The sequence below is a fragment of the Anguilla rostrata genome, chromosome 11 (assembly GCF_018555375.3).
Source record: "Anguilla rostrata isolate EN2019 chromosome 11, ASM1855537v3, whole genome shotgun sequence".
In the NCBI taxonomy this organism is placed as follows: domain Eukaryota; kingdom Metazoa; phylum Chordata; class Actinopteri; order Anguilliformes; family Anguillidae; genus Anguilla; species Anguilla rostrata.
Genome location: NC_057943.1, coordinates 26,261,952 through 26,284,755, shown reverse-complemented (window position 1 = coordinate 26,284,755; position 22,804 = coordinate 26,261,952). Strand labels below are relative to the sequence as shown.

Here is a 22,804-nt window from a genome sequence, read left to right as displayed (position 1 = left end):
CGAGATTCATCCTGTTGCTCCGGGCGCCTCGCGCGTGTTTCCCTAATAGTGACTTATGAGCCGGAGCCACGGCTGTTGACAAATCCGAAACAGCTAATTAAGCTGACGAGTCTGCTCCCTCCCCCCCCCGCCCTGCGCCTCATGCCCCCCGCCCCCCCCGGCCCCACAGCCTGTAAAAACTCATTAGCTCATTTAGCCTCATGAGCACCATTCCCTCCCTCTGGTCTTAATGGCTGCTGCTGCTGCTTCTCACCGTTTTAATATCAGCTGTCATTCTCTTATAATACTGTGTTTCCCATGGTGCGGCTCCTGAGGTAGGACTGACGCGTGAGACCACCCCCCACCCCCCGGCACACTCCTGCTCCCGTCTTTATTACTGAATGTTCATTTTCATTTGGGGAAATGTACGTCTGAGAAAGACATTCCTTCCTTTCTGTAGTGAATTGGTTGCAGTAGATTAGTAAGATACTAATATGAATCCTTGCTGGTGATGCGCACGTTCTGTTGGGTTTAAAGTGAGCTCGGCTAATCCACTGACTTCACCGCTGACCACCAAGATGAAAACTTTCCCTTAAAAGTTTTCTGTGAAACCTCTCGCTCAGCAGGTTTGAGGCGTGATGGGAACATCGTGAGGTCCTGAAGCCTGCGTTCGGGCCCCAGACGGGATTCGGCACTGCATTACTCTGCAGATGCCTCCCGCTCCTCTGACAGATGTGAGAGATACGCGGCCCTGTAATGGATGGCTTTGTTTGGGTGGCCATCGGAGGCCGTCCTGCCTCATTGCTGCACCGTCCCGCGTTGGAACCGGGAGGATAGGCGGAGTTGTGTAAACTCTAACCATGCCATTAATCTAACAGACTGGGAGATCTATGCGGATCAGCAATCTCTGCAAAACCGACCCAGCCGCCTGAGCTTTCCCCCTATCCTGCAGCACCCCCCCCACCCCACCCCCGCACCCCCATCTCCATCCTGAAGGCAGGCCTTGGTGGGAATAAGAAAATAACCCCACTGCTCTTTAGTATGCCATGGAGGCTGTGGACCCAGCCTCGTTACGGACTGACTCTTCACTCAGGTATGGAGTCTCCCAGAGGCTCAGCACTCGAACTGGGACAGCCTCAGCTCCTTTTTGGCCGAAGTTCTCCAGCGAGACACCGTGCCTGGAATCAATAACGTCTTTGTGTGGGTTGTTAATAGATTGTGCTCGTTGGTAAGAGGCGTGAGTCCACCTCCCGTTTTAAAAACACGAGAGCGGTTTACAGTTTTTTCTGATTGCTTAGGCACTATCTTTGAAACTATAGCCTATTTTTGCAAAACTCTACACACTAACCACAAAACCTTACACCAAACCAGCAAAACATTATACATCTCTTGCAAAAGCAAACAATTCTTGCAAAACTCTTCAAACTCTTTTAAAAAATTGTGTTTTGCAAATGTTCTAACTATAAATAGGCCACAGGTAAACATTTCGTTTGGACAACAATGGAGGCCAATATTGGACAGAAAGTAAAAGGGGTGAGAACTAGAGGAGGACCAGACCCACAAAGAAGGCGCGATTTAGCGATATGTTTTTCTGTTCTTCTTTTCTAACACAAATGTTTTTGTTTTCTACTACTGCGCTTTTGTTGTTTGAGGAGTGTTATAACATTTTGAGGAAAAAAAAGATTAATTTTTCCCCTTATTTGTATTAGTGTGTTATGATAGTGTGTTATGTTCAGAATACACACACATTTGGATACCTTTGTGTATGCGTGTTTACTACACAGAAAAAGCAAAACCCACAAGTGTTTTTCATTTATACTATCAGTGCGTAGTTGGTGCTTCGTGTGCTTATTAAAATGATGGTTTGTGTGTACTGTATTGATGCAAAAACACAATTTTTTAAAAGAATTTGAAGAGTTTTGCAAGAATTGTTTGCTTTTGCAAGAGATGTATAATGTTTTGCTGGTTTGGTGTAAGGTTTTGTGGTTAATGTGTAGAGTTTTGCAAAAATAGCCTATAGTTTCAAAGATAGTGCCTAAGCAATCAGAAAAAACTGTAAGAGAACATCCCCCCCCTAGTGGCCAAACTGGCTCAGCGGGCCGCGGTTTTGGTCGCCGGTCTCACACGCCATTGAAGCCGAGGCAGCGCTCTGCATCGCGCTCATTAGGAGGTAGATTAGCGGTAATTGCGCCACTGAGCCGTGGGGACGGCCCCGCCCTCCCCGTTAGAGCCCTCCCTCTGCTGGTCCCGACGCTGGCTCCGCTCCTGGACTCTCAGACGAGGTGCGAAATTGATTGCGATGTGCTTACTAATTATTTCCCAGGCAGTTTGATGACTTTGTCGTGAATGATATGATGGATAAATTAAAACTGAAGCCCGTGAGGACAGATAATAGCCTGGTGCTGGTGAGAGAGATGAACGTTGGGGGTTTCCACGGGCCTTGGTTTCTGCATGTAGCTGCGTTAGGCTGCTTGATTATGCTCAGGTTGGGTAATGTTCCTCTATATACTCAACAGTATGATGTTTGATTACAACTGACAGAAGTACAGCTGTAGATTATTCAATCTAACACCAACGTTCTTTGTCCATGAATTTGAATCACCATTGTAACGGTATATTTGAAAGATTCCCAATGTCTGAACGGTAGCCCCTGAAAATCTGAATTGTAATTTTGTTATGCCTTTCCTTTAATTGCTATAGTTTATTTATTCACTGGAAATTTTCATTTGTTTTTGTTTGTTACTTGTTAGTTCCCGCTATCAAATCCCATTCAAAACCCAGAACTAATCTCTCCACCACTTCTCCTCTCAAATGCAAATGGCTTTTTTATGTCGCATCACTGATTCTTTAATGCTTCTCTTGATCACTTAAATGTTGAAGTATAGAAATATAGAAACTGGGTGCATTGCTTGGCAGTGCATATAGCACACGCTTTGTAAACTAAGTTGGTGTGTGTCTTAACTAGATGAAACTTAAATGAGGCATACAGCCAGTTTATGTGCATTTAAGAAATATCGATATTTCACTGAAAAGTTAAAGGTTTAATGGTTCATAGCAGATAACCATCTGTGCTTTGAAGGCTAATAAGGAGATACTGTTTGAAGGCATGCATCCGTTCATCAGCCATTCATTGAAGTGGTGAAGTGTCCTCTGCTGACCTCATCAGAAGGAAACAGATTTCTCCATTCTGTGAAGCAGGATACTGGCATCCCTATGAAACTTTAAGGGAGGAAACGGTATAATAAACCTTTGATTATTTGATGTAGTTACCTTTTAAAATGAAGCAAGTACTAAACTCACAATGCTGTGGGAGAGAAGCAAGTCTCACTGAAATGAAGCACTAAAAAAAACATTTGGTGTTTTCTTCTTTCAGATTGAAAAGAGGCCATAGTGTGTGTGTGTGGCCATGTATAAGTGTGTGTGTCTGTGTGCGTGCGTGCATGTGTGTGTGTGTGTGCGTGTGTGTGTGTGTGTGTGTGTGTGTGTGTGCGTGTGTCTGTGTGCATGCGTGCGGTGTGTGTGTGTGTGTGTGTGTGCGCGCGTGCGTGTGTGTGTGTGTGTGTGCGTGTGTGTGTGTGCGTGTGTGTGTGTGTGTGTGCGTGTGTGTGTGTGCGTGTGTGTGTGATTGTACGAGTCAGATCGGGTGTGTAATCGAGGCAGGATTGAGTCCCCACTGTGTTCTGCTCCTGCAGGTGTTCTCTCAGTCCTACACAGCCTCCTATGTGGTCTACAGTGTGGGCACTGGGTATGTAGAGCCAGGCTGTTCTCTGGCCCTTTCCTAAGCATGTTCGCAGCCACAGAAACCTGGCTCCCGGAGTCTGACATGCCCCATCCATTCCCGTCGGCATCCCCTCCATCTGATTCCCACGCATAGTGTTACTGTGGGTCCCCACGTCCCAGAGAAAAGGCCTGCGCGTCGTCTGCCCTCTTAGCTGCAGTCTCAGGTTTGTAGTTTTGCGTTTAATGTAGGGCCGTGCCAGCAATTTTTTGTGTGTTTTACTCAAAACTCAATCCACAGTCAGGAGCCCCTGTTGCTTGCGTTCATCCATTAGGATTTGCGTCATCTGTTTGTTGATGGAAGGCCTTGCTCCGGAGAATGCAAGCGGGGGGCTGCAACTGCCTGAGATTCCACCCCACTGCCTGCTGTGTGGGACTGGCCAGTCCCCACAAGTGACTGCGATCAGTAACCCAGCCTCCTGAGAATGTCTTGGGACAGGATATTCTGTTTGCTTGTTTTTAAAGATCTGTCCCAAAGATTTTTCTCTGTGCATGGTATGCCCACATTTTCTGTTCAGTTTTCATTTGCATCCTGTTTTTTGGGGGAAATGGTCTCAAGGTACTTTATAGGTATGGATGGACTGTGAAGCCCTGCCTTAAAATCTTAGTTATACCTACATTAGTATCCCTTCATGTCGCCTTTAAAATTTATTCTGTTTCACTGAGTGTATGTGTTTGTGTGTCTGTGTGCATGTGTGCGCGTATGTGTGTGTGCTTGTATGTGTATATATGCGTGTGTGTGTGTGTTTATGTTCCAGGGATTTATCTGCTCTCAAGCCCCCTGAGATGGAGGCTGCTGTTGTGCAGTATGCTGCATGGGGACCCCAAGGGAACCAGCTGGTAAGACTGCACTCCCTTCTAAAGGGACCATACTCTCCTCTTTAACTGGACAATACTCTCCTGTCTAACTGAACAATAATCTCCTCTTTTTAGGCTTTTGTCTATGATAACAACATATACTACCAGTCTGAGGTGTCCAGTGGCCCCCTTCGCCTCACATCCTCGGGCAGGCAGGGTCTGGTTGTCAACGGAGTGACTGACTGGATCTATGGGGGTAAGAAAGGTTCTGGGCATCTGTCAAATTTCAGTCGATTTACATCTCATTCTAGTTTCCCTCAGTGTGGCTAATTAAGGGCGCCTGTTTGTTCAGATCAATACGGTGGCGTTTATGAGGTATTTGATGTAATTGGCTTAATAAGGGAAAAAATCTAAATGGTTCATGTCTACTTGCATTTCTTGTTTTAAAAAATTTTTCTGAGAATAGCTGGTAGGCAAAATGTAAAAAGAACGTTTGTAGAATATTGGGAAAACGTCATTGTTGTGCTCTCTGTTCCTCTCTGTTGAATCCCAACTGGCTGAAAATGACAGAGGAGGTGCTGCTGACGTACCCCGCCCACTGGTGGTCCGGGGATGGAGCTCGATTGGCTTACCTCACCATCAACAATTCAGCCACGCCCTTTATGGAGATACCTCACTTCCTGGGTGGGGGTTACCCTTCCAATATGTTCTACCCTTATCCCAAGGTGAGCCGTGGTCCGAGAGAAACATGCTAGAACGTTTTCTAATCTGCTTTGAACTGTCAGCTTAAGGCAGAAGAGTTCAGTTAAATGCAGGACTGTTTTTGATCATTGCTTGTTCTGCTTGGCATGGCTTTGATTATGGGTCATTTAGGGCCAATATTAAACTCAGAGAAACTTCTTCTCATATATAGCATTCGTTTTTTATTCTTCAAATTTAGGTTATATTCTAGCTGGAAAGGGCCTCCAAGGCTGGCATTGCTGGATGTCATGCTTTGAACAGAGCATGTTGTAATGAAATCTGGAGCAACCTGCACTCCTTTAAAAGCAAGTTCGCTAAGAGTGTTTGCCGGTGTAATGCATTAACAGGGTCTTCAGGCTGTGTGTTTTTACAAAATGGGTGAAGAGTTGAGGTTAGCTTTGGTGTAAAATGGAAGGAAGGTTCTCAGCCTGACGCACGGTTGCTCCTATAGGCTGGTGCCAATATCCCTGCAGTGGGCCTCTTCGTCGTCAACCTCTACGGCCCCGCCCACACCTTGGAGATGATTCCCCCAGACTCGTTCAGGACCAGGTAACCGCCCCCACCCCCAAGCAAAAAAATCTATTACATTTTCTGTACCCTTTAGGTAGAGCTTCCCAAAATCTAACATCCAGCTAAACCACATATTTTATTTCCATCTTTTCATATCTTTTCACTCAAGTGCTGCGCCAGCATCCAGTAAATTTCCCTGGAGACGGATGAACCTCTGCATGTTTGAAAATGTTTCTAAGAGCTGGGTGACATTTAAAACTGTGTGACTGAAATTTTTTTTGTTCATTCTAGAACAAAAAACTCTATGACTAGACTCTATGCTTGAGGTGCAGTGTGTGTAATACACCAAATTATGGAGTAGAATCCGCATATAAACAACATTAGGGCCATTACTTTATGTTATTTACAGTATATAAACCTCCTCATAAGCCAGCATTCTGCACAGGAACTACTACATCTCCATGGTGAAGTGGATCAGCAGCACCCGCCTCGCCGTGCGCTGGCTGAACAGGCCTCAGAACCAATCAGTGCTCTCTGTGTGTGAGGCCACGACCGGGGCGTGCTCAGAGGTGAGAGGTCAAAGGTCATGTGCCAATCCACAGTGGCCCACTCCAATATCTGCCCTATGTTTGATTTAACCGTTAATGAGTCTGTGGGGAATACAGACCTCAGGGAGACTATCGGAATACATGCGTATGTGTGTGCATGTATGTGGGTGTCAAATGGGGTAGTTCCCAAGAGTGTTTTTTCATGACAGTCATGGATGATTTCACTGCCTTTTTCTTCAATCCCAGAAACACAAAATGGCTGTGGATGTCTGGCAGGATCAGCGGCAGGTAATTATTATTCGCCCACTTCTGGCTATCATATCATAGGAGCTCATAAACTACCCAAAAATTGTATTTGTGTAAAATTCCAGCAATGCATTTGTGACAACTGTTGTCACAGAGTCACTGCGAGATACAAATATTTTGACACAAATACTGTAAACTTTGCTGAATTTAGTGACAGATCATTAATCAATAGTTCTTACAGAAGACAGAAAGCCTTGAAGACGGAATACATTTTTTTTTAGAGTTTGTGCTGGGATAATTTGCTGCATTGTGCAATTTGGACCCTGTGATTCTATACTTTGTTGTTTTTTAATTGCAGTTTGCAGTTTGTGGTTTTCCGAATCGTATTTTTTCACATCTCCTTTCATCCGTAAGCTGTCTTGTCCTGCTTTCAAGTGATTTAGATCCAGGTTCATCCCAACAAAGTGAAAGTATTGATTGCTGGCAACTCAGTAGATTACGCTGGTGCTGAGCGTCATTGCATTTCCCTTCCAACAGGAGGTGCCGTTGTTTTCTGGAGATGGTTCCGTGTTCTACCTGACTCTCCCTGCCAAGCAGGGCGCTCGCGGCGAATTCCGACACATTGCGGCCCTTCCGGTTCAGGTCAGCCAGGAGACAATAATACCCTTTGTGCGTGCATGCGTGCGTGCGTGTGTGCGCCATTCTGTGCCCATATGATTTATGGGCTGGTAGTGAAAGCTATCTCTGCACAATGACAATGACTGCACAAATTCCAGCTCTGCTAACATCATGGTGCAGCTGTACCAATCTCTCTGTCAGTTCTGTTTTCAGTCAAATAGTGAGCACGGATGATGCGGTTTATTCTTTTATCCTTCAGTAATTGCATTACGACCTCCCTCAGAGGGCCTGCTTGGTACATTTCATGGTACTTATTGGCCTGGGAGGGTAACCAAGGACTGATATTAAAGCATGCTAACAGCACCACTGATGATATAACCTGAGTCTGCTTCTTATTCATCCCTCCTTAATTCTTCCCTTTGTTTTTCTTTCTTTCTTCCCTGACATTTGAGCAGCCCGCCGTCCCCTCTGTCCCCCCTCGCTTCCTGACGTCGGGAAACTGGGACGTCACGTCGCTGTGCGCCTTGGACGAGGAGCAGGGGAAAATGTACGGGAGGGTGTGACGCCTGGCTGAGTGCCGCGACGCAGATTAGCACGCGCGGCTAATAGCAGCAGAGCTATCGCAGCACAGATTAGCACGCGTGGCTAATAGCAGCAGAGCTATCGCAGCACAGATTAGCACGCGCGGCTAATAGCAGCAGAGCTATCGCAGCACAGATTAGCACGCGCGGCTAATAGCAGCAGAGCTATCGCAGCACAGATTAGCACGCGCGGCTAATAGCAGCAGAGCTATCGCAGCACAGATTAGCACGCGCGGCTAATAGCAGCAGAGCACCGCAGCACAGATTAGCACGCGCGGCTAATAGCAGCAGAGCACCGCAGCACAGATGACCCACTAAGCTGTGCCATGTACAGCTGAATGTGAGGAGGCGAAATGCTCAGAATATGGCAGCGCGTTGTTATTACTGGAGCCAGCTGATCGTAATTAAAACTATATTTAAACCGCTAAGAATACAGGGCCACCTAATTACCAGTATAAATGGACTGCATTTATATAGCGCTTTTATCCAAAGCGCTTTACAATTGATGCCTCTCATTCACCAGAGCAGTTAGGGGTTAGGGGTTAGGTGTCTTGCTCAAGGACACTTCGACACGCCCAGGACGGGGTTTGAACCGGCAACCCTCCGACTGCCAGACAATCGGTCTTACCTCCTGAGCTATGTATAACAACAATTTAATTAAAAGGGTATCTGCATACATCTAGAGGTACAAGATGGGAAATGATGATAACAATGTTGCTGCCAAATGTGTGGAGCAGTGGCTGCATTTATAAGACACCATGAGACCTTGCGGAGTTTCTTTTCACAAGTTTTGACCATAAAAACCAGGTGTTAATTAGCCCCGTTTTAGTGGCAGTGACCTTAGAGTAGGCCAACGCAGAGGGACCGAACACTGTTGCCATGTCAACACCCCCGCCTTCCCCTTCAAATTTGGAGGGCTATCTCATATCCCCAAAGAGTGAGGGAAAAAAGTTCCTGTCAGATTCAATTCAGCAGCTTTCTCGAGAGTAAAGCGCTCAAAAGTTCAGAAATCTGTCTCAGTCAGAGCCTGTGGGTTATACGCCCTGGAGCTTACGGGCTGATCCTTTCTCATTTTCGGTGACTGGCTTACCTACACGGCCTGTTCAGAGGCCCTGGTCTTGTGTGTCATAATGCATAAATATCCATTTTTGTGTGGAATGAGTGTGAGGACGTTCCTCCGCCCTGTTTGCTGCTTACAGATACTTCCTGAGCACTGAAGAATCCAGGCAGAGCAGACATTTATACAGGTAAGACTGCTGCTTCAGGACGCCTGAGGCCTTTATCGGGTTATTTTATCAGTTTCCTCCTTCCTGCATTATTTAATGCTTTTTCAATACTCTAAAATGATTCGTCTTTATACTCTGGCACTGTATTTCACATCTCATAAAGTACTTGTGGGGACTTTTTTAAAGGAGCAGTGCTCTTATCATTAAAATTCAGGTAGTTTGTGAAGCGGGCCTGCTTTTCATTCAAACAGTTTCAATAATTGATGCACCGAAAGGAAATCAACACTTAGACCAGCGGACCGGCTGTGAGAAGATGTTGTCTGCAACAACATCGACATTTTTATTGCAAGTGACAATAATGCACCCATTCCTTGCCCCCTGTGAAAAAGGTCCGTTTATTTTTTCAGCAGTTTATTTGTTTTGGAGCTCTGAGACACTAAAGTCCCAGTGCAGTGATTTCTTTCGTGAGAGAATATTGTGTTGGGATTGGAAACAAACGCATCTATGAGTTTTTATTGCTCAATGCACAGGATATAGGCATAGAAACCATCTGCAAAACGGCCCTAAGTGTCGCCATGCTTAGAAGCACAGTTTTGAGATGCATAAATGCATCCTTATGGCTGTATTCATGAATATTAATAGTGTGGGTGGTTAGTAGGTGCCACACTTGATGTTTCCAACACGCATATTTTTTTCTGCTGGCACAAACAGAAGTGACAGTTATATCCCAGAAAAAAGAATCACATGGCTCCAAATCCAGGAAAGAGAAATTCCTTCCAGCGCTTCTATTTACGTATTCTACTGGCTCGTTGAGCAGTGGGGGCTGTTACTATAATGTTATTGCCTTCCTCACGTGACTGTTTATGTACTTAGGATTAACATGGAAATCTAAACACACACCACCCACATACATGTGCATGCACACATATACACACACACTCACACGTGTACTCATAAATTCACACATGCATGCATGCATGCATACACAAATGTACACCCACACACCCATGCTTGCTCATTCACACGTATGCACGCACATACACACTCACAACCGTGCACAGATACTCTCTCTCTCTCTCTCTCACACACACCTATGCTCACTCTCTCTGTCACACACACACACACATCTATGCTCACTCTCTCTGTCACACACACACACAAGATGCAGAATTTCTCCACACCTCTGTTGTGTAATTAGCACGGAAAATGGAAGATGGCGTTGGTGGCAGCGCAGATTTAACGGAACGGGCTGAGGAGGGGGCCGTTCCATTAGTGAAACCCGAAGTCACGGAGAACACACTTCACACGTCCCGGCAGCGCCGCGGCGGTACCAGCGAGGCGACTGCCGCTGCCGCACGGAGGAGCTCCTCCTCCCAAATGGCCACTTCGCTCATTTAGCGCGGACGGCTACGACAGCGTGACTCATTGGCGTGTGAAAAGCCCGCTGATGTACGGTCCTCATTAAGGCTGGAGGCCCTCCTTACTGAGCTTCAGCCTCGTATCGGACTGCCAGGGAGCTGGCTGCACTGTATACGCAGGGGCAGTCATCCAGGAAGCAACGCCAAATTTGCTCTTTTTTACTGTATCTCCCGGAAAGCAAAATTTTAAAGTAAACTCCTCGTCCTTGGAAAAGGACCAATATGGATGGAATAATGAATTTTAACTCATCAGCTGCATTAAGGAGCAGTGCTGGCTGGTGAGCTGCAGAGAGAAAAAATAACCCTTGTTTTGATAACCATTGTTTGCCCGCTTCGATAGTTTTGCAGAAATAGGAAGTGTTCCAGTTCATGAAAGAACCATCCATCTCATTCTTTTTTCTGTTGTTGCTCCTTTTTGTACTTCATATTAATCATTTTATTCTCAACAACAGCAATAAAAACAACAAAAACAAACACCTCACATTCATTAGTAATCCATAGTTAATGAATGCAATCTGGACTCTATGTAAAACATTTTTTAATGCAACGTGTATAGCTGGAGTATCATGTTCCCCCCTCCCTCAGCAGAAATACTGGTGATGCGTCCCTTTACCTTCCCTTATCGTCCCCTTCCACCTCTGACGCTGTGGTCCTTTTCCACCGGTCGGCTGTGCCTGCAGGAAACGGCGGCCCCTGTCAGTCACTGACGGACTGGGTGACTGACTCAGTGATCCCAGCGGACCGCTCCCACTGAAACAGCACCGCACTGCCAGAGGGCAATGGGCTCAGAAACCAGTTATAGGAGCTCTCTCCAACATTGCCTTCCCCCGCTGCACTCTGTGGGGCTGCCTGGGTAGTCGTTTGTGAAGCAGAGTGCCTTTGTGCAGAGCCCTAAATGAGTCCGAAATGCAGTTTGGCACAATGTGTGTGGGGAGGGGAAGAGGGAGTTTGGGTTTGGGGAGGGGCACGAGGCGCTATGTGTTCTTTTTAAAACCTTCTTCTGATTGTTCATTTGATGTTGAAATATTGCTTTCTTGTGTCTTTTCACATAGTCATCAGATTCAATCTAGATTCTCTTTTGCTCAGCATAATTGTTCTGACCGCAGCTCCAAACTTCATAAGCAGGGTTTAGTTCAAATTAAATACTTTTTATTTATTTATTTTTTTACAGTTTTAGCTTTACCAATTTATCTTTAATCCCCCACCTCAATTTCAGTCAGCTCATTTCAACATTTCAGCAACTCATCATTTCAGTAACACGCCAGTTTTCATTGAAGCTCAGAATTCCACCAAGAGGAAAGAGAAACTGCAGAATTGTGTTTTTTTCTTTTCTTTTTTTGTTTGTTTAACATCACCCACTTTCTCTCTCTCCATCTCTGTTTCTTACACAGTGTGGATGTTGGGGGAGTATTCCTGAGACAGTGCCTTACCTGCAATCTTATTGAGGGGTGCAGCTTTTTCAAGGCTCAGTTCAGCCCCAACCAAACTCAGTTCATCCTCCATTGCTTGGGTGAGGTCTCAGTGCCTGTTTCTCTTTTTGCCTTCTTAACTGAAACAGAATTATGTAATCAGTTCATTGATTCTGTATTTATGAAGTAACATTCCTGTGGTCTCAATGCAGTGCCGTTTGTTTTTGTTACTCCAGGCCCTGGTATCCCCAAAGTTACTGTTCACAGGACAAATGATCCGTACAGTGAGTGGTGTTTTTTTTTTACACCGTCTTCGGTTCTAACAAGCACAGCGACCCATTAATATGATGTGGTTCCTATAAGGACCACTAGAGGACAGTATTTGCACCACATATGCCGTGCTCGGGGAGCACCTGACTCAGATGTAATATTTTTGATCCTTATTACTTTAGCATAGAATTTTGCTGGACAAACGTCAGTTCTGGAGTTTGACATCCCTGTAGTCAACAATTACAGCAGTACTGTCCGCCTCAAGGGTAACATTTTTAGTATATAGCAGGGGTTCACAACACCGGTCCTGGAGGGCTGGTCTGCGTGGTGGTTTTTGTTCCAACCAATTACCTTAGATTTAGTTTTCTGACAGCGCTATAAACTACACTGGTTCACTTCGGTACTTGAGCACAGTAAACTCTTTAAGATACACTTGCAGCCTGTGGATCTCACTGGTGCTTATACAAATGTCAGATCGAGGTATGACTGAGCTAATTAAATTATCAAGAGCAGAAGTTGCAACACAATCTTGAAACAGATCGGCCCTTATTGTCCACCCCAGGTATTATAGGCTTTAGGGTAGGGGTGTCAAACTCCAGTCCTGGAGGGCCACATTGTCTGCCAGTTTTTGGTGTGTTTTAGCACGAGTGATTAATTTAAGTCATTCATTGTCTGAAGAGTCTACACGCCTAGACTCAAGGCCTTAATTGGCTGCTTATTGAAAGGGAACCACCAAGTACCTTCCAGGACTGGAGATGGACACCATTGCTTTAGGGTCTATACTTGCTTTGAGGCCTGAAACATACCCTATGTATGTATGCAAATGAAAATGACAACACAGGGCCGACGTACTACAAACTGGAAGGCGTGGGTGGGCTCGTGAAGCCTTGCTGTCCAATCACAGTGGGTTTTTTTACCACCCAGGATACACTGTGCTGGAGGATAATTGGCCACTGTCTCAGGCCCTGGAGGGAAAGCGGTTGCCAGAGATCCAGTTTCAGACCCTCTCGGACGTGGACTTCGGTAAGTGCATGCGACGGCCCTAGCTGTCCCGCACTGCTCTGTTTGGCAGTCACTGAACCCTGTTGATGGGTTTACTGGGTTCCTGTGGAGCACTTGCTCACACAAATCTCCATCAGAGGCGACCCACTCTGGCATGACTAAGTACTGGGACAGACCCGCCAGCACGGCCTGGAGCAGCGTTTTATTAGTCTGGGTACTTATTTGGCAAATGCTGAGGATGCACTGCGAGTGAATCACCACTCGGTTATATCTTGATGCAGACAGTGAAGCGTCACCATGGCAGCATCGCATAAAAAATGCAGCCATTTGATGTCGCTGTGTTAAACGGTGGGCTTTGCTTTGCTCTTCTACCATGGCCCAAAGGAGCAATCTTCCAGGTGTGTGTGCATATGTGTGTATCAGCGTATGTGTGTGTGTTTGTGTGTGCGTGTATATAAGAGTGTATAAGTGTGTATGTGTGTGTGTGTGTGTGTGTGTATAAGTGTGTATAAGTGCATGTGTATATATGTGTGTATAACAGTGTGTGTGTGTGTGTGTGTATAAGTGCATGTGTATATATGTGTGTATTACGGTGTGTGTGTATATAAGTGCATGTGTATATATGTGTGTATTACGGTGTGTGTGTGTGTGTGTGTGTATAAGTGCTGTGTGACAGGGTGCTGGTGTTGTGTGGTAATGCAGTGTAGGACTTAGGGACCTGTGATTTGGGAACGCATGTAGAGCTTCAGGCCGCTTGAGCCTAGCCGCCAGCCTCCTTATGATCTGCATAGAGGAGCAGGCTGATTGTGTGAGCAAAACATGAAGTTCTGCTTCTGCGTTTCAGATCTTCACCTGAAGATGGCGCTGCCCCTGGGGTACGAGAGCAACCTCCACCCGCTCCTCCTCATAGTGTAAGGCCACCCCGCCGTTGCCCACACGCCACACACCAATGCCAGTCCCCGCCTTTTAGTGAGCTGCCTGGAGGACCGCAAGCGTCAGGGCTCTGCACCTCTGAATAGTGAAAAGCTGTTGGGACCCTGGCCATTGTCCAGGCTGGTTTAATGTAAAATTCATTCCAGCTGCTTGTTAAAAATGAATACTTCATGAAAACACCGCCCAGCCCCATCTAGAGAGGCATTGTGGGTGTTTGTGGCAGGATGGAAGCCGTCCAATTTTTACGAGTAAAATTTCAAAGCGAGCTGCATCAGCGGGGGGGCCCGTCCTCTCCAGAGGTAGAGCGTTCACATGAACCACAACTCCTGTCATAAGATCTGTGACTTTCTCTCTCAGATTTAACGGCAGCAGTTGGTGCTGAATGACAGAATTTTCTTTGTGAGATTTCAGCTTGTGCTTTTTAAATCTCCCCACAGTTCAGCTTTTCAAAACACGAAAGTCCCACAATATGTTTGATGCCATAAAATAAAAATGAGACATTTTACGTCCATGCAACAATGATCTTAGGCATACTATTTCGCCATCTGTCTCTTAAAATCATCCTCTGAGCAAATCATCAACTGTCTTGCATCCTCCGCTCTCCCCTTCTTTCTCCCGATCTCCCTCTCTCTCTCCTGTTTCTACCCCTCCTTTCCCTCAGAGACGGAGTTCCTGGCAGCCAGGCAGTCACAGAGGAGTTCTCGTTAGGCTGGCCGGAGGCACTGTGCAGCTCCCACGGGGTGGCGCTGGCCTGGGTGGACGGCAGGAACGGGGTCGCGCGGGGTCAGAAGTCACCCGCCCTCGACCCCCGAAAACTGGGCTCCCTGGCGGTCAAGGATCAGCTGGGTGTAGTTGAGTGAGTTGTCCACTAGGGGGCCAATGTTGTTTTTTTTATTGCCGGAGTTTAAATTATGCATTCAATGATTCTCTTGAAACTATTTTTCAGTTTTTGGTCCTACAGGGCTGATATAGTTTTAAAATATTTTCATCCTTTTCATTCCCATTTATTTATTTATGAGCAAAAAAAATATTTTTACAACTCAGGGGTGTCCAACACTACCTCTGGTCTAACTCATATTCTATTTTTGCACTCATAAAACAGCCCTTCTTAAGAATTTCATACCCAGATATACTGCCACTGAGCTGCCATTACTCCTTACCTTTTAACCATTGGTGCTTGTGTTACTACGCTGCTGTATAGCTGTTATCAGACTCTTTTATAAGATGCATGGCACAGAAAGTACATGACGCTGAAGCCACACAAATCCTTGACAACGTCCTTGTGCAAATGATAGTTTTGTTTTACATGCTTAAGTCTTTTTAATCGTGTGTGCTAACGGTAGCAGTCAGGTAGAACCCTCAAGATCAACTGCCATGAAATACTCTCATTTAAAAGTATATATATTTGTTTTTTTTTAGTTTAAATTCCAGTTTGGAAATCCCCGTTAGGTTCATAGACTTGGCCCATTACTGCAGGGTCCTCCTCGAATTGGGAAGAGGGCAGAACGGCACAGAAGGACCGTTGAGTGAACTAATTGCCTTGTTATCCTGTTCCCTGCAGGTGGCTCATGCAGTTGCCTTACATAGACCACAGACGGATCGCTCTTTACGGGAAGGTACTTTTTCTTTGATGAGACTTTAAAGTGCGCTGCGATCTGCGCTCTGTGGCCTGCCAGACAGAACGGGCCCCTTGCTGGCCTGCATGCAGGTCTCCTTGGGCTTGGGGCCTCTGGCTTTCAGAGGTGTCATGTGACATTATCATTTTGGTGTGTGTGGGTGTGTCCCTGCATCCCAAATATTCTGGAGTCCCTGGCCTCACACAGACTTATACACACATATGCATACACACACACCACACACACATACAGACATACACAAACACACAAATACTCATACACACACACGGACACACACACACACACACACACATACTGTTTTCCATGTCAGGTGCCTGGTAGCATTAAGAAATTACATTTATATCACAAAATGTTATCTAAACATACTTCCTTAATGCTTTAGAAAAGCTGCATAGGTTATACAATTATCAGTTATATGCCAAACCTGTAATTGTTACTATACTGATGTAACTGAAGTAGATTTTCCTTGTTAAAAATACAAATATGTGGAATATATATGAATATGTTTTCTTGTTCTGCTGTTGTACTTTGGTTGTTTTATTTCCCACAGGCCTTTGGAGGCTATTTAACCCTAAAGATGCTGTCTGCCACAGACAAGCTGTTCAAGTGTGCAGCTGTGATGGCTCCCATAACAGACTTCCGGCTCTATAGTAAGTCTTTGGCTGGTCCTCCATGTGGGTGGTGTGTAAATGTGGGGTAAGCTCTGTGCTGTGTGTTAGAGGTGTGTAAATGTGGGGTAAGCTCTGTGCTGTGTGTTAGAGGTGTTTAAATATGAGGTAATCTCTGTACTGTGTGTTAGAGGTGTGTAAATGTGGGGTAAGCTCTGTGCTGTGTGTTAGAGGTGTGTAAATGTGGGGTAAGCTCTGTGCTGTGTGTTAGAGGTGTTTAAATATGAGGTAATCTCTGTACTGTGTGTTAGAGGTGTTTAAATATGAGGTAATCTCTGTGCTGTGTGTTAGAGGTGTGTAAATGTGGGGTAAGCTCTGTGCTGTGTGTTAGAGGTGTTTAAATATGAGGTAATCTCTGTACTGTGTGTTAGAGGTGTGTAAATGTGGGGTAAGCTCTGTGCTGTGTGTTAGAGGTGTGTAAATGTGGGGTAAGCTCTGTGCTGTGTGTTAGAGGTGTGTAAATGTGGGGTAAGCTCTGTGCTGTGTGTTAGAGGTGTTTAAATATGAGGTAATCTCTGTACTGTGTGTTAGAGGTGTATAAATGTGGGGTACGCTATGTGCTGTGTGTTAGAGGTGTGTAAACGTGGTGTAAGCTCTGTGCTGTGTGTTAGAGGTGTTTAAATATGAGGTAATCTCTGTACTGTGTGTTAGAGGTGTGTAAATGTGGGGTAAGCTCTGTGCTGTGTGTTAGAGGTGTGTAAATGTGGTGTAAGCTCTGTGCTGTGTGTTAGAGGTGTGTAAATGTGGGGTAAACTCTGTGCTGTGTGTTAGAGGTGTGTAAATGTGGGGTAAACTCTGTGCTGTGTGTTAGAGGTGTGTAAATGTGGGGTAACTCTGTGCTGTGTGTTAGAGGTGTTTAAAGTGGGTAAGCTCTGTCTGTGTGTTAGAGGTGTTTTAAATTGAGGGGAACTCTGTACTGTGTGTTAGAGGTGTATAAATGTGGGGTAAACTCATGTGCTGTGTGTTAGAGGTGTGTAAAGTGGGTAACTCTGTGCTGTGTGTTAGAGGGTTTAAAATGAGGTAATCTCTGTACTGTGTGTTAGAGGTGTGTAAATGTGGGGTAAGCTCTGTGCTGTGTGTTAGAGGTGTGTAAATGTGGGGTAAACTCTGTGCTGTGTGTTAGAGGTGTGTAAATGTGGGGTAAGCTCTGTGCTGTGTGTTAGAGGTGTGTAAATGTGGGGTAAGCTCTGTGCTGTGTGTTAGAGGTGTGTAAAGTGGGTAACTCTGTGCTGTGTGTTAGAGGTGTGTAAATGTGGGGTAAGCTCTGTGCTGTGTGTTAGAGGTGTGTAAATGTGGGGTAAGCTCTGTGCTGTGTGTTAGAGGTGTGTAAATGTGGGGTAAGCTCTGTGCTGTGTGTTAGAGGTGTTTAAATATGAGGTAATCTCTGTACTGTGTGTTAGAGGTGTATAAATGTGGGGTACGCTATGTGCTGTGTGTTAGAGGTGTGTGTAAGAGTGGTGTTAGGGGTTAAACTTGAGTTCTTGTGTGTTAGAGGTGTGTAAATGTGGGGTAAGCTCTGTGCTGTGTGTTAGAGGTGTGTAAATGTGGTGTAAGCTCTGTGCTGTGTGTTAGAGGTGTGTAAATGTGGGGTAAACTCTGTGCTGTGTGTTAGAGGTGTGTAAATGTGGGGTAAACTCTGTGCTGTGTGTTAGAGGTGTTTAAATGTGGGGTAAACTCTGTGCTGTGTGTTAGAGGTGTGTAAATGTGGGGTAAGCTCTGTGCTGTGTGTTAGAGGTGTGTAAATGTGGTGTAAGCTCTGTGCTGTGTGTTAGAGGTGTGTAAATGTGGGGTAAACTCTGTGCTGTGTGTTAGAGGTGTTTAAATGTGGGGTAAACTCTGTGCTGTGTGTTAGAGGTGTTTAAAGATGAGGTAATCTCTGTACTGTGTGTTAGAGGTGTGTAAATGTGGGGTAAACTCTGTGCTGTGTGTTAGAGGTGTGTAAATGTGGGGTAAACTCTGTGCTGTGTGTTAGAGGTGTGTAAATGTGGGGTAAACTCTGTGCTGTGTGTTAGAGGTGTGTAAATGTGGGGTAAACTCTGTGCTGTGTGTTAGAGGTGTGTAAATGTGGGGTAAGCTCTGTGCTGTGTGTTAGAGGTGTGTAAATGTGGTGTAAGCTCTGTGCTGTGTGTTAGAGGTGTGTAAATGTGGGGTAAACTCTGTGCTGTGTGTTAGAGGTGTGTAAATGTGGGGTAAACTCTGTGCTGTGTGTTAGAGGTGTTTAAAGATGAGGTAAACTCTGTGTGTAGGTGCTGCCTTTTCGGAGAGGTTCCTGGGTCTTCCTGCCAAAGAAGAGAGTTTCTATACGGTGAGGTCCCTCATGCACTGACTGTTTGTTTACAAAACTGGCACAAGGCTGTCTCCACCCATTCAGAGCAACTCTCCCCGACCTTCAGCGGCTAGGACAGGGGTGGCCAACCTTCCTCCTGGAGAGCCACAGATTTAGCTGATTTTTGTTTTCACCTTAAACTTATTTACCGATTCAAACCAAAGAAACTGGGTGCAGTGAGCTGACTGCATAATATTTTTCTATGATGGATAATTTTTTCTCTTATAGAGAACACTGTGTTTTTTGTGTGCCAGGATAATGAACCTCTGTGCTAGGATATGTGATCTGGCCCAGTTTGATCAGCTGATTAGAAACACGAGTTGATATGATAAATACTTTCCTCACCCTTCAGTATTGACATTGAGCACAGCTCCCCTAGTGGTGACCTCTGTTGCAGAGCTCATGCTGACACCACAGCTTTTAGTGTAGCCAGTGTAGGGGAAGTATTACCTCAGGACTAATCAGAAAACCAGGGTTCTGTAGTGATGGGGACACTGTGCTTTAGGAGATACTGTCCTTCAGATGAGATATTGAAGGGATGTTCACTTTCTTTTTTGATATTTTTGGTTTTAAAGTGTTTTAGATTGGCCCAGACCATGGTATAAAGTATATTTTTGATATTCAGATATTCATATGACATGCCTGTTGTATGGTATTCAGTGGTTTGTAGTCTAAAGCAAGAAAAAACACTTCAAGTAACTCCAAAGCTGTCTGTGCAGTGACATCCTGTTTCTGGCAGGTTGTCAGAAATTTCTCTAAAAATAAGCTCTCCTTCATCGCATACACAAATTTGCCTAGGCCAGATGAACATAATTACACTAAAACTGCAATATTATTTTTAAAATTCCGTAAAGTGAACTATCACTTTAAATCAAAGTTGTGTCTCGGTGTAGTCATTAAGGATCCTGTGACACTTATTGCAAACAGGGGGGATTAGATTCTGTCCGAGGTGAATTCCCCATCTGTCTCTCTGAACTCTAATTATCCCCCAGTTTAATTGTGTTAATAAATACTTCCCTCCTCACTCAGTTGGTGTGTGGTGATTGTTCTGGTGAGCAATGACTGCCGTGCATTTTCCCAAGGGGTGGGTGCTAGGCATCGAAAAAAAAGTGTCCTACCCCATTTCACAGTGAAGTGCTTTCAGATCCTCAGATTAGATCAGTGGCTCTCAAGTTCAGTCCCAGGGGAACCTGGTGTATCCTGGTTTTTGTTTCTCTTGCTCAATTAAGGTTGTTGAACAAATCCCACCGAACGTTTTGATGTCGGTTAGACGTTTAGTCAACGTTGGTCATGGAGGTCGATATGACGTCCGTTAGTGGGACAGAAATTAAAGTTTTTTGACATTGGTAATGCACTGAGTACAAAACACTGTGGTAGAAAAGTGGTCGTGTCATGACTGCATTGAGCAGACTTGTAGCCACAACACAAGTTGACAAATGGTTTGGGGGGGGAGGAGTTTAAGCTTTTAATGGCTTTTCCCTTGAACTGATAACAAAATGCAGGTTTGGCTCAGTATCATTTGCTTTGTCCCTGAATTCTTCTTTATCTACTAAATGGTGAGTTTTAGTGGCCATGTATCCACAATTTCACCAATTAGGAGCCTGTTGATTCACTTCAGTCTTTAATTTTATCAGTTAAAAAATGTTTTACCGGTCTTTATGTAATCATTTGCAATATAGCATAATGTGGGACTTTCATTCTTCATGGCATGAATAGACAGGTCTGACATAATGTGGCTTAATGGGGTAAATAATCCCTCAGACACGAAAAGCTTACTTAAGGGTAATAAACAGCTTGTTAAAATTCTGATAACTCAGGGGTTCCCTTGGCCGAACTTGAGTAACACTGGATTAGATGACCAGCACTGTACTATCGTTACATGATTAGATTAAAGGCACTGATGCAATCATCATTATTACAGACTTTTCATTTCCTTTTCCTAGCTTCCTTCTGATGGTGCTGGTTTATGTAGAGCCAGGGGTTTTTCTGACCAGGGACCTCGACCCACCCAGAATTAAAGGGGAACCGCATTATAAATAAGTGCTATATTTGAAAACATATATTTTAATTTTTTTTCTTAATTGTAAATATAGTCATTGCTTATCAAGTCTGGCCAGGGACCCCCTACAGTACCTTCAAGGGCCCCCTGTTGTAGAGAATCTGCGTTTCTGAAGGGTATCCATTTTTTCCCCTTATAAGGCTGCGTCAGTGCTAGAGGAAGTCCACAGACTGAAAGATGAGAACTTCCTGCTACTGCACGGCACTGCTGACAGTGAGTTGTATTTTTTAAGCTATTTTTTAAAAAAGTAATAGGAAATTCTCTCAGCACTAACACCCTCCCCCCTTTCTTTGTCCTGTCCTCCTTTTATTTGTAGATTTGTAATTTCTCATTTGTGCTCATACAATAGAGGAGTGTTATTGTTTACTGTAATACTCTGTAATATGATTTTAAATAAGAAACTGAAAATGCTGCTGTATCGTGTTAGGAATTTTCACATGATTCCCTGAAATGCAGTACTTATTTTTGGGAACTCCCTTTCAGAAATTTCTTCAGAAGAACATATACTGTACACTATTATTAAAATAACAGAAATCTTGAAGGGGATTCGGATGAGTCCCAAGCTTCATTATCCTCAGATAATAAAAATCTGCAGCATTAATTTGCATTAGACAAGCTGATTTATAATCTGTTTAACGTTTTTAATAAGCTAAATGTCAAAACTATATAAATGTAATACAGCACACTGCTGTGATATAGGATGTCGATTTTTATTAAGGTTTACAGCTTAAAATCTCAAAATACGATAGATCCCCATAATTTTTTGCTCTCCATTTCCTTTTTGTTAAATAAAACACAATTTTTATATTGTATTGATGTCCTGAATACCTCTGCTTTGTTATGGAAATGTTATTCCTTTTTCTCCCTCCCTCCTTTTCTTCCTCTCTCGATCCTGCTCCCTCTCTTTTTCCCCACCCCCACTCCTTCTCGCCGCCCCCACTCATTCTCGCCGCCCTCTCTCGTTGTCCCCTCTCTCACTCGTTTTCCCCGCCCCCCTCTCATTATTCCCGCCCCCTCTCGTTTTCCCCGCCCTCCTCTCATTATCCTCGCCCCCTCTCGTTCTCCCGCCCCTCTTGTTCACCCGCCCCTCTCGTTTCCCCGCCCCCGCTTGTTCACCCCGCCCCTCTCGTTCTCCCGCCCCTTCTCGTTCACCCCGCCCCCTCTTGTTCACCCGCCCCTCTCGTTCTCCCCACTCCCTCTCGTTGTCCCGCCCCCTCTCGTTCACCCCGCCCCCTCTTGTTCACCCCGCCTGTGTGTGACAGCGCGGGTGCACTTCCAGCACAGTGCCGAGCTCCTCAGCCGCCTGGTGAAGATGGAGGCCAACTACTCCCTGCAGCTGTACCCGGACGAGGGCCACGCCCTGCGAGAGGAGAGCAGCAGACAGCACTGCCAGCGCAGGCTCTGCCACTTCTACCAGGCCTGCCTGGAGTACTTCCCCTACGCCCCCGAACCAGAGTCCCCAGAGGAGGACTACTGAGGCCCCGCTGCGCCCCCGCTCCGCCACACTAGCGCATCCCCTACCCCGAACAAGCCGAGGACCGAGAGGATGCCTACTGAATCCCCACCCTGCTACCCCCCCCCCCCACTCCAGCAACGCTAGCGCATCCCCTACCACAAACCCGCCGAGGGCCGAGAGGATGCCTACTGAATCCCCACCCTGCTACCCCCCCCCCCCCTCCACTCCAGCAACGCTAACGCTTCCCCTACCACAACCAGCCGAGGACCGAGAGGATGCCTACTGAATCCCCACCCTGCTACCCCTCCCCACCACTCCAGCACGCTAACGCTTCCCCTACCACAAACCAGCCGAGGACCGAGAGGATGCCTACTGAATCCCCACCCTGCTACCCCCCTCCCTCCACTCCAGCAACGCTAACGCTTCCCCTACCACAAACCAGCCGAGGACCGAGAGGATGCCTACTGAATCCCCACCCTGCTACCCCCCACTCCAGCAACGCTAACGCTTCCCCTACCACAAACCAGCCGAGGACCGAGAGGATGCCTACTGAATCCCCACCCTGCTACCCCCCCCCCCCACTCCAGCAACGCTAGCGCATC

The 22,804-nt window shown here is 45.6% G+C and overlaps 1 protein-coding gene across 1 annotated transcript in view; it reads left to right on the top strand.

Moving 5' to 3' along the window:
- Positions 1 to 22,504, top strand: part of LOC135234435 (inactive dipeptidyl peptidase 10) — a 43,882-nt gene extending 21,378 nt beyond the window's left edge. The window contains exons 6-25 of the mRNA XM_064299044.1: positions 3,672 to 3,724; positions 4,515 to 4,596; positions 4,690 to 4,810; positions 5,125 to 5,279; positions 5,747 to 5,844; positions 6,251 to 6,374; positions 6,600 to 6,641; positions 7,137 to 7,241; positions 7,673 to 7,764; positions 8,998 to 9,045; positions 11,834 to 11,952; positions 12,088 to 12,135; positions 13,046 to 13,144; positions 13,968 to 14,034; positions 14,718 to 14,912; positions 15,618 to 15,672; positions 16,244 to 16,343; positions 18,608 to 18,666; positions 20,887 to 20,959; positions 22,009 to 22,504. Of these exons, the coding sequence (XP_064155114.1) occupies positions 3,672 to 3,724; positions 4,515 to 4,596; positions 4,690 to 4,810; positions 5,125 to 5,279; positions 5,747 to 5,844; positions 6,251 to 6,374; positions 6,600 to 6,641; positions 7,137 to 7,241; positions 7,673 to 7,764; positions 8,998 to 9,045; positions 11,834 to 11,952; positions 12,088 to 12,135; positions 13,046 to 13,144; positions 13,968 to 14,034; positions 14,718 to 14,912; positions 15,618 to 15,672; positions 16,244 to 16,343; positions 18,608 to 18,666; positions 20,887 to 20,959; positions 22,009 to 22,223 (1,950 nt within the window). The 3' untranslated portion in view covers positions 22,224 to 22,504. The remainder of the gene's footprint in view (positions 1 to 3,671; positions 3,725 to 4,514; positions 4,597 to 4,689; positions 4,811 to 5,124; positions 5,280 to 5,746; positions 5,845 to 6,250; positions 6,375 to 6,599; positions 6,642 to 7,136; positions 7,242 to 7,672; positions 7,765 to 8,997; positions 9,046 to 11,833; positions 11,953 to 12,087; positions 12,136 to 13,045; positions 13,145 to 13,967; positions 14,035 to 14,717; positions 14,913 to 15,617; positions 15,673 to 16,243; positions 16,344 to 18,607; positions 18,667 to 20,886; positions 20,960 to 22,008) is intronic.
- Positions 22,505 to 22,804: the final 300 nt, after the last annotated feature.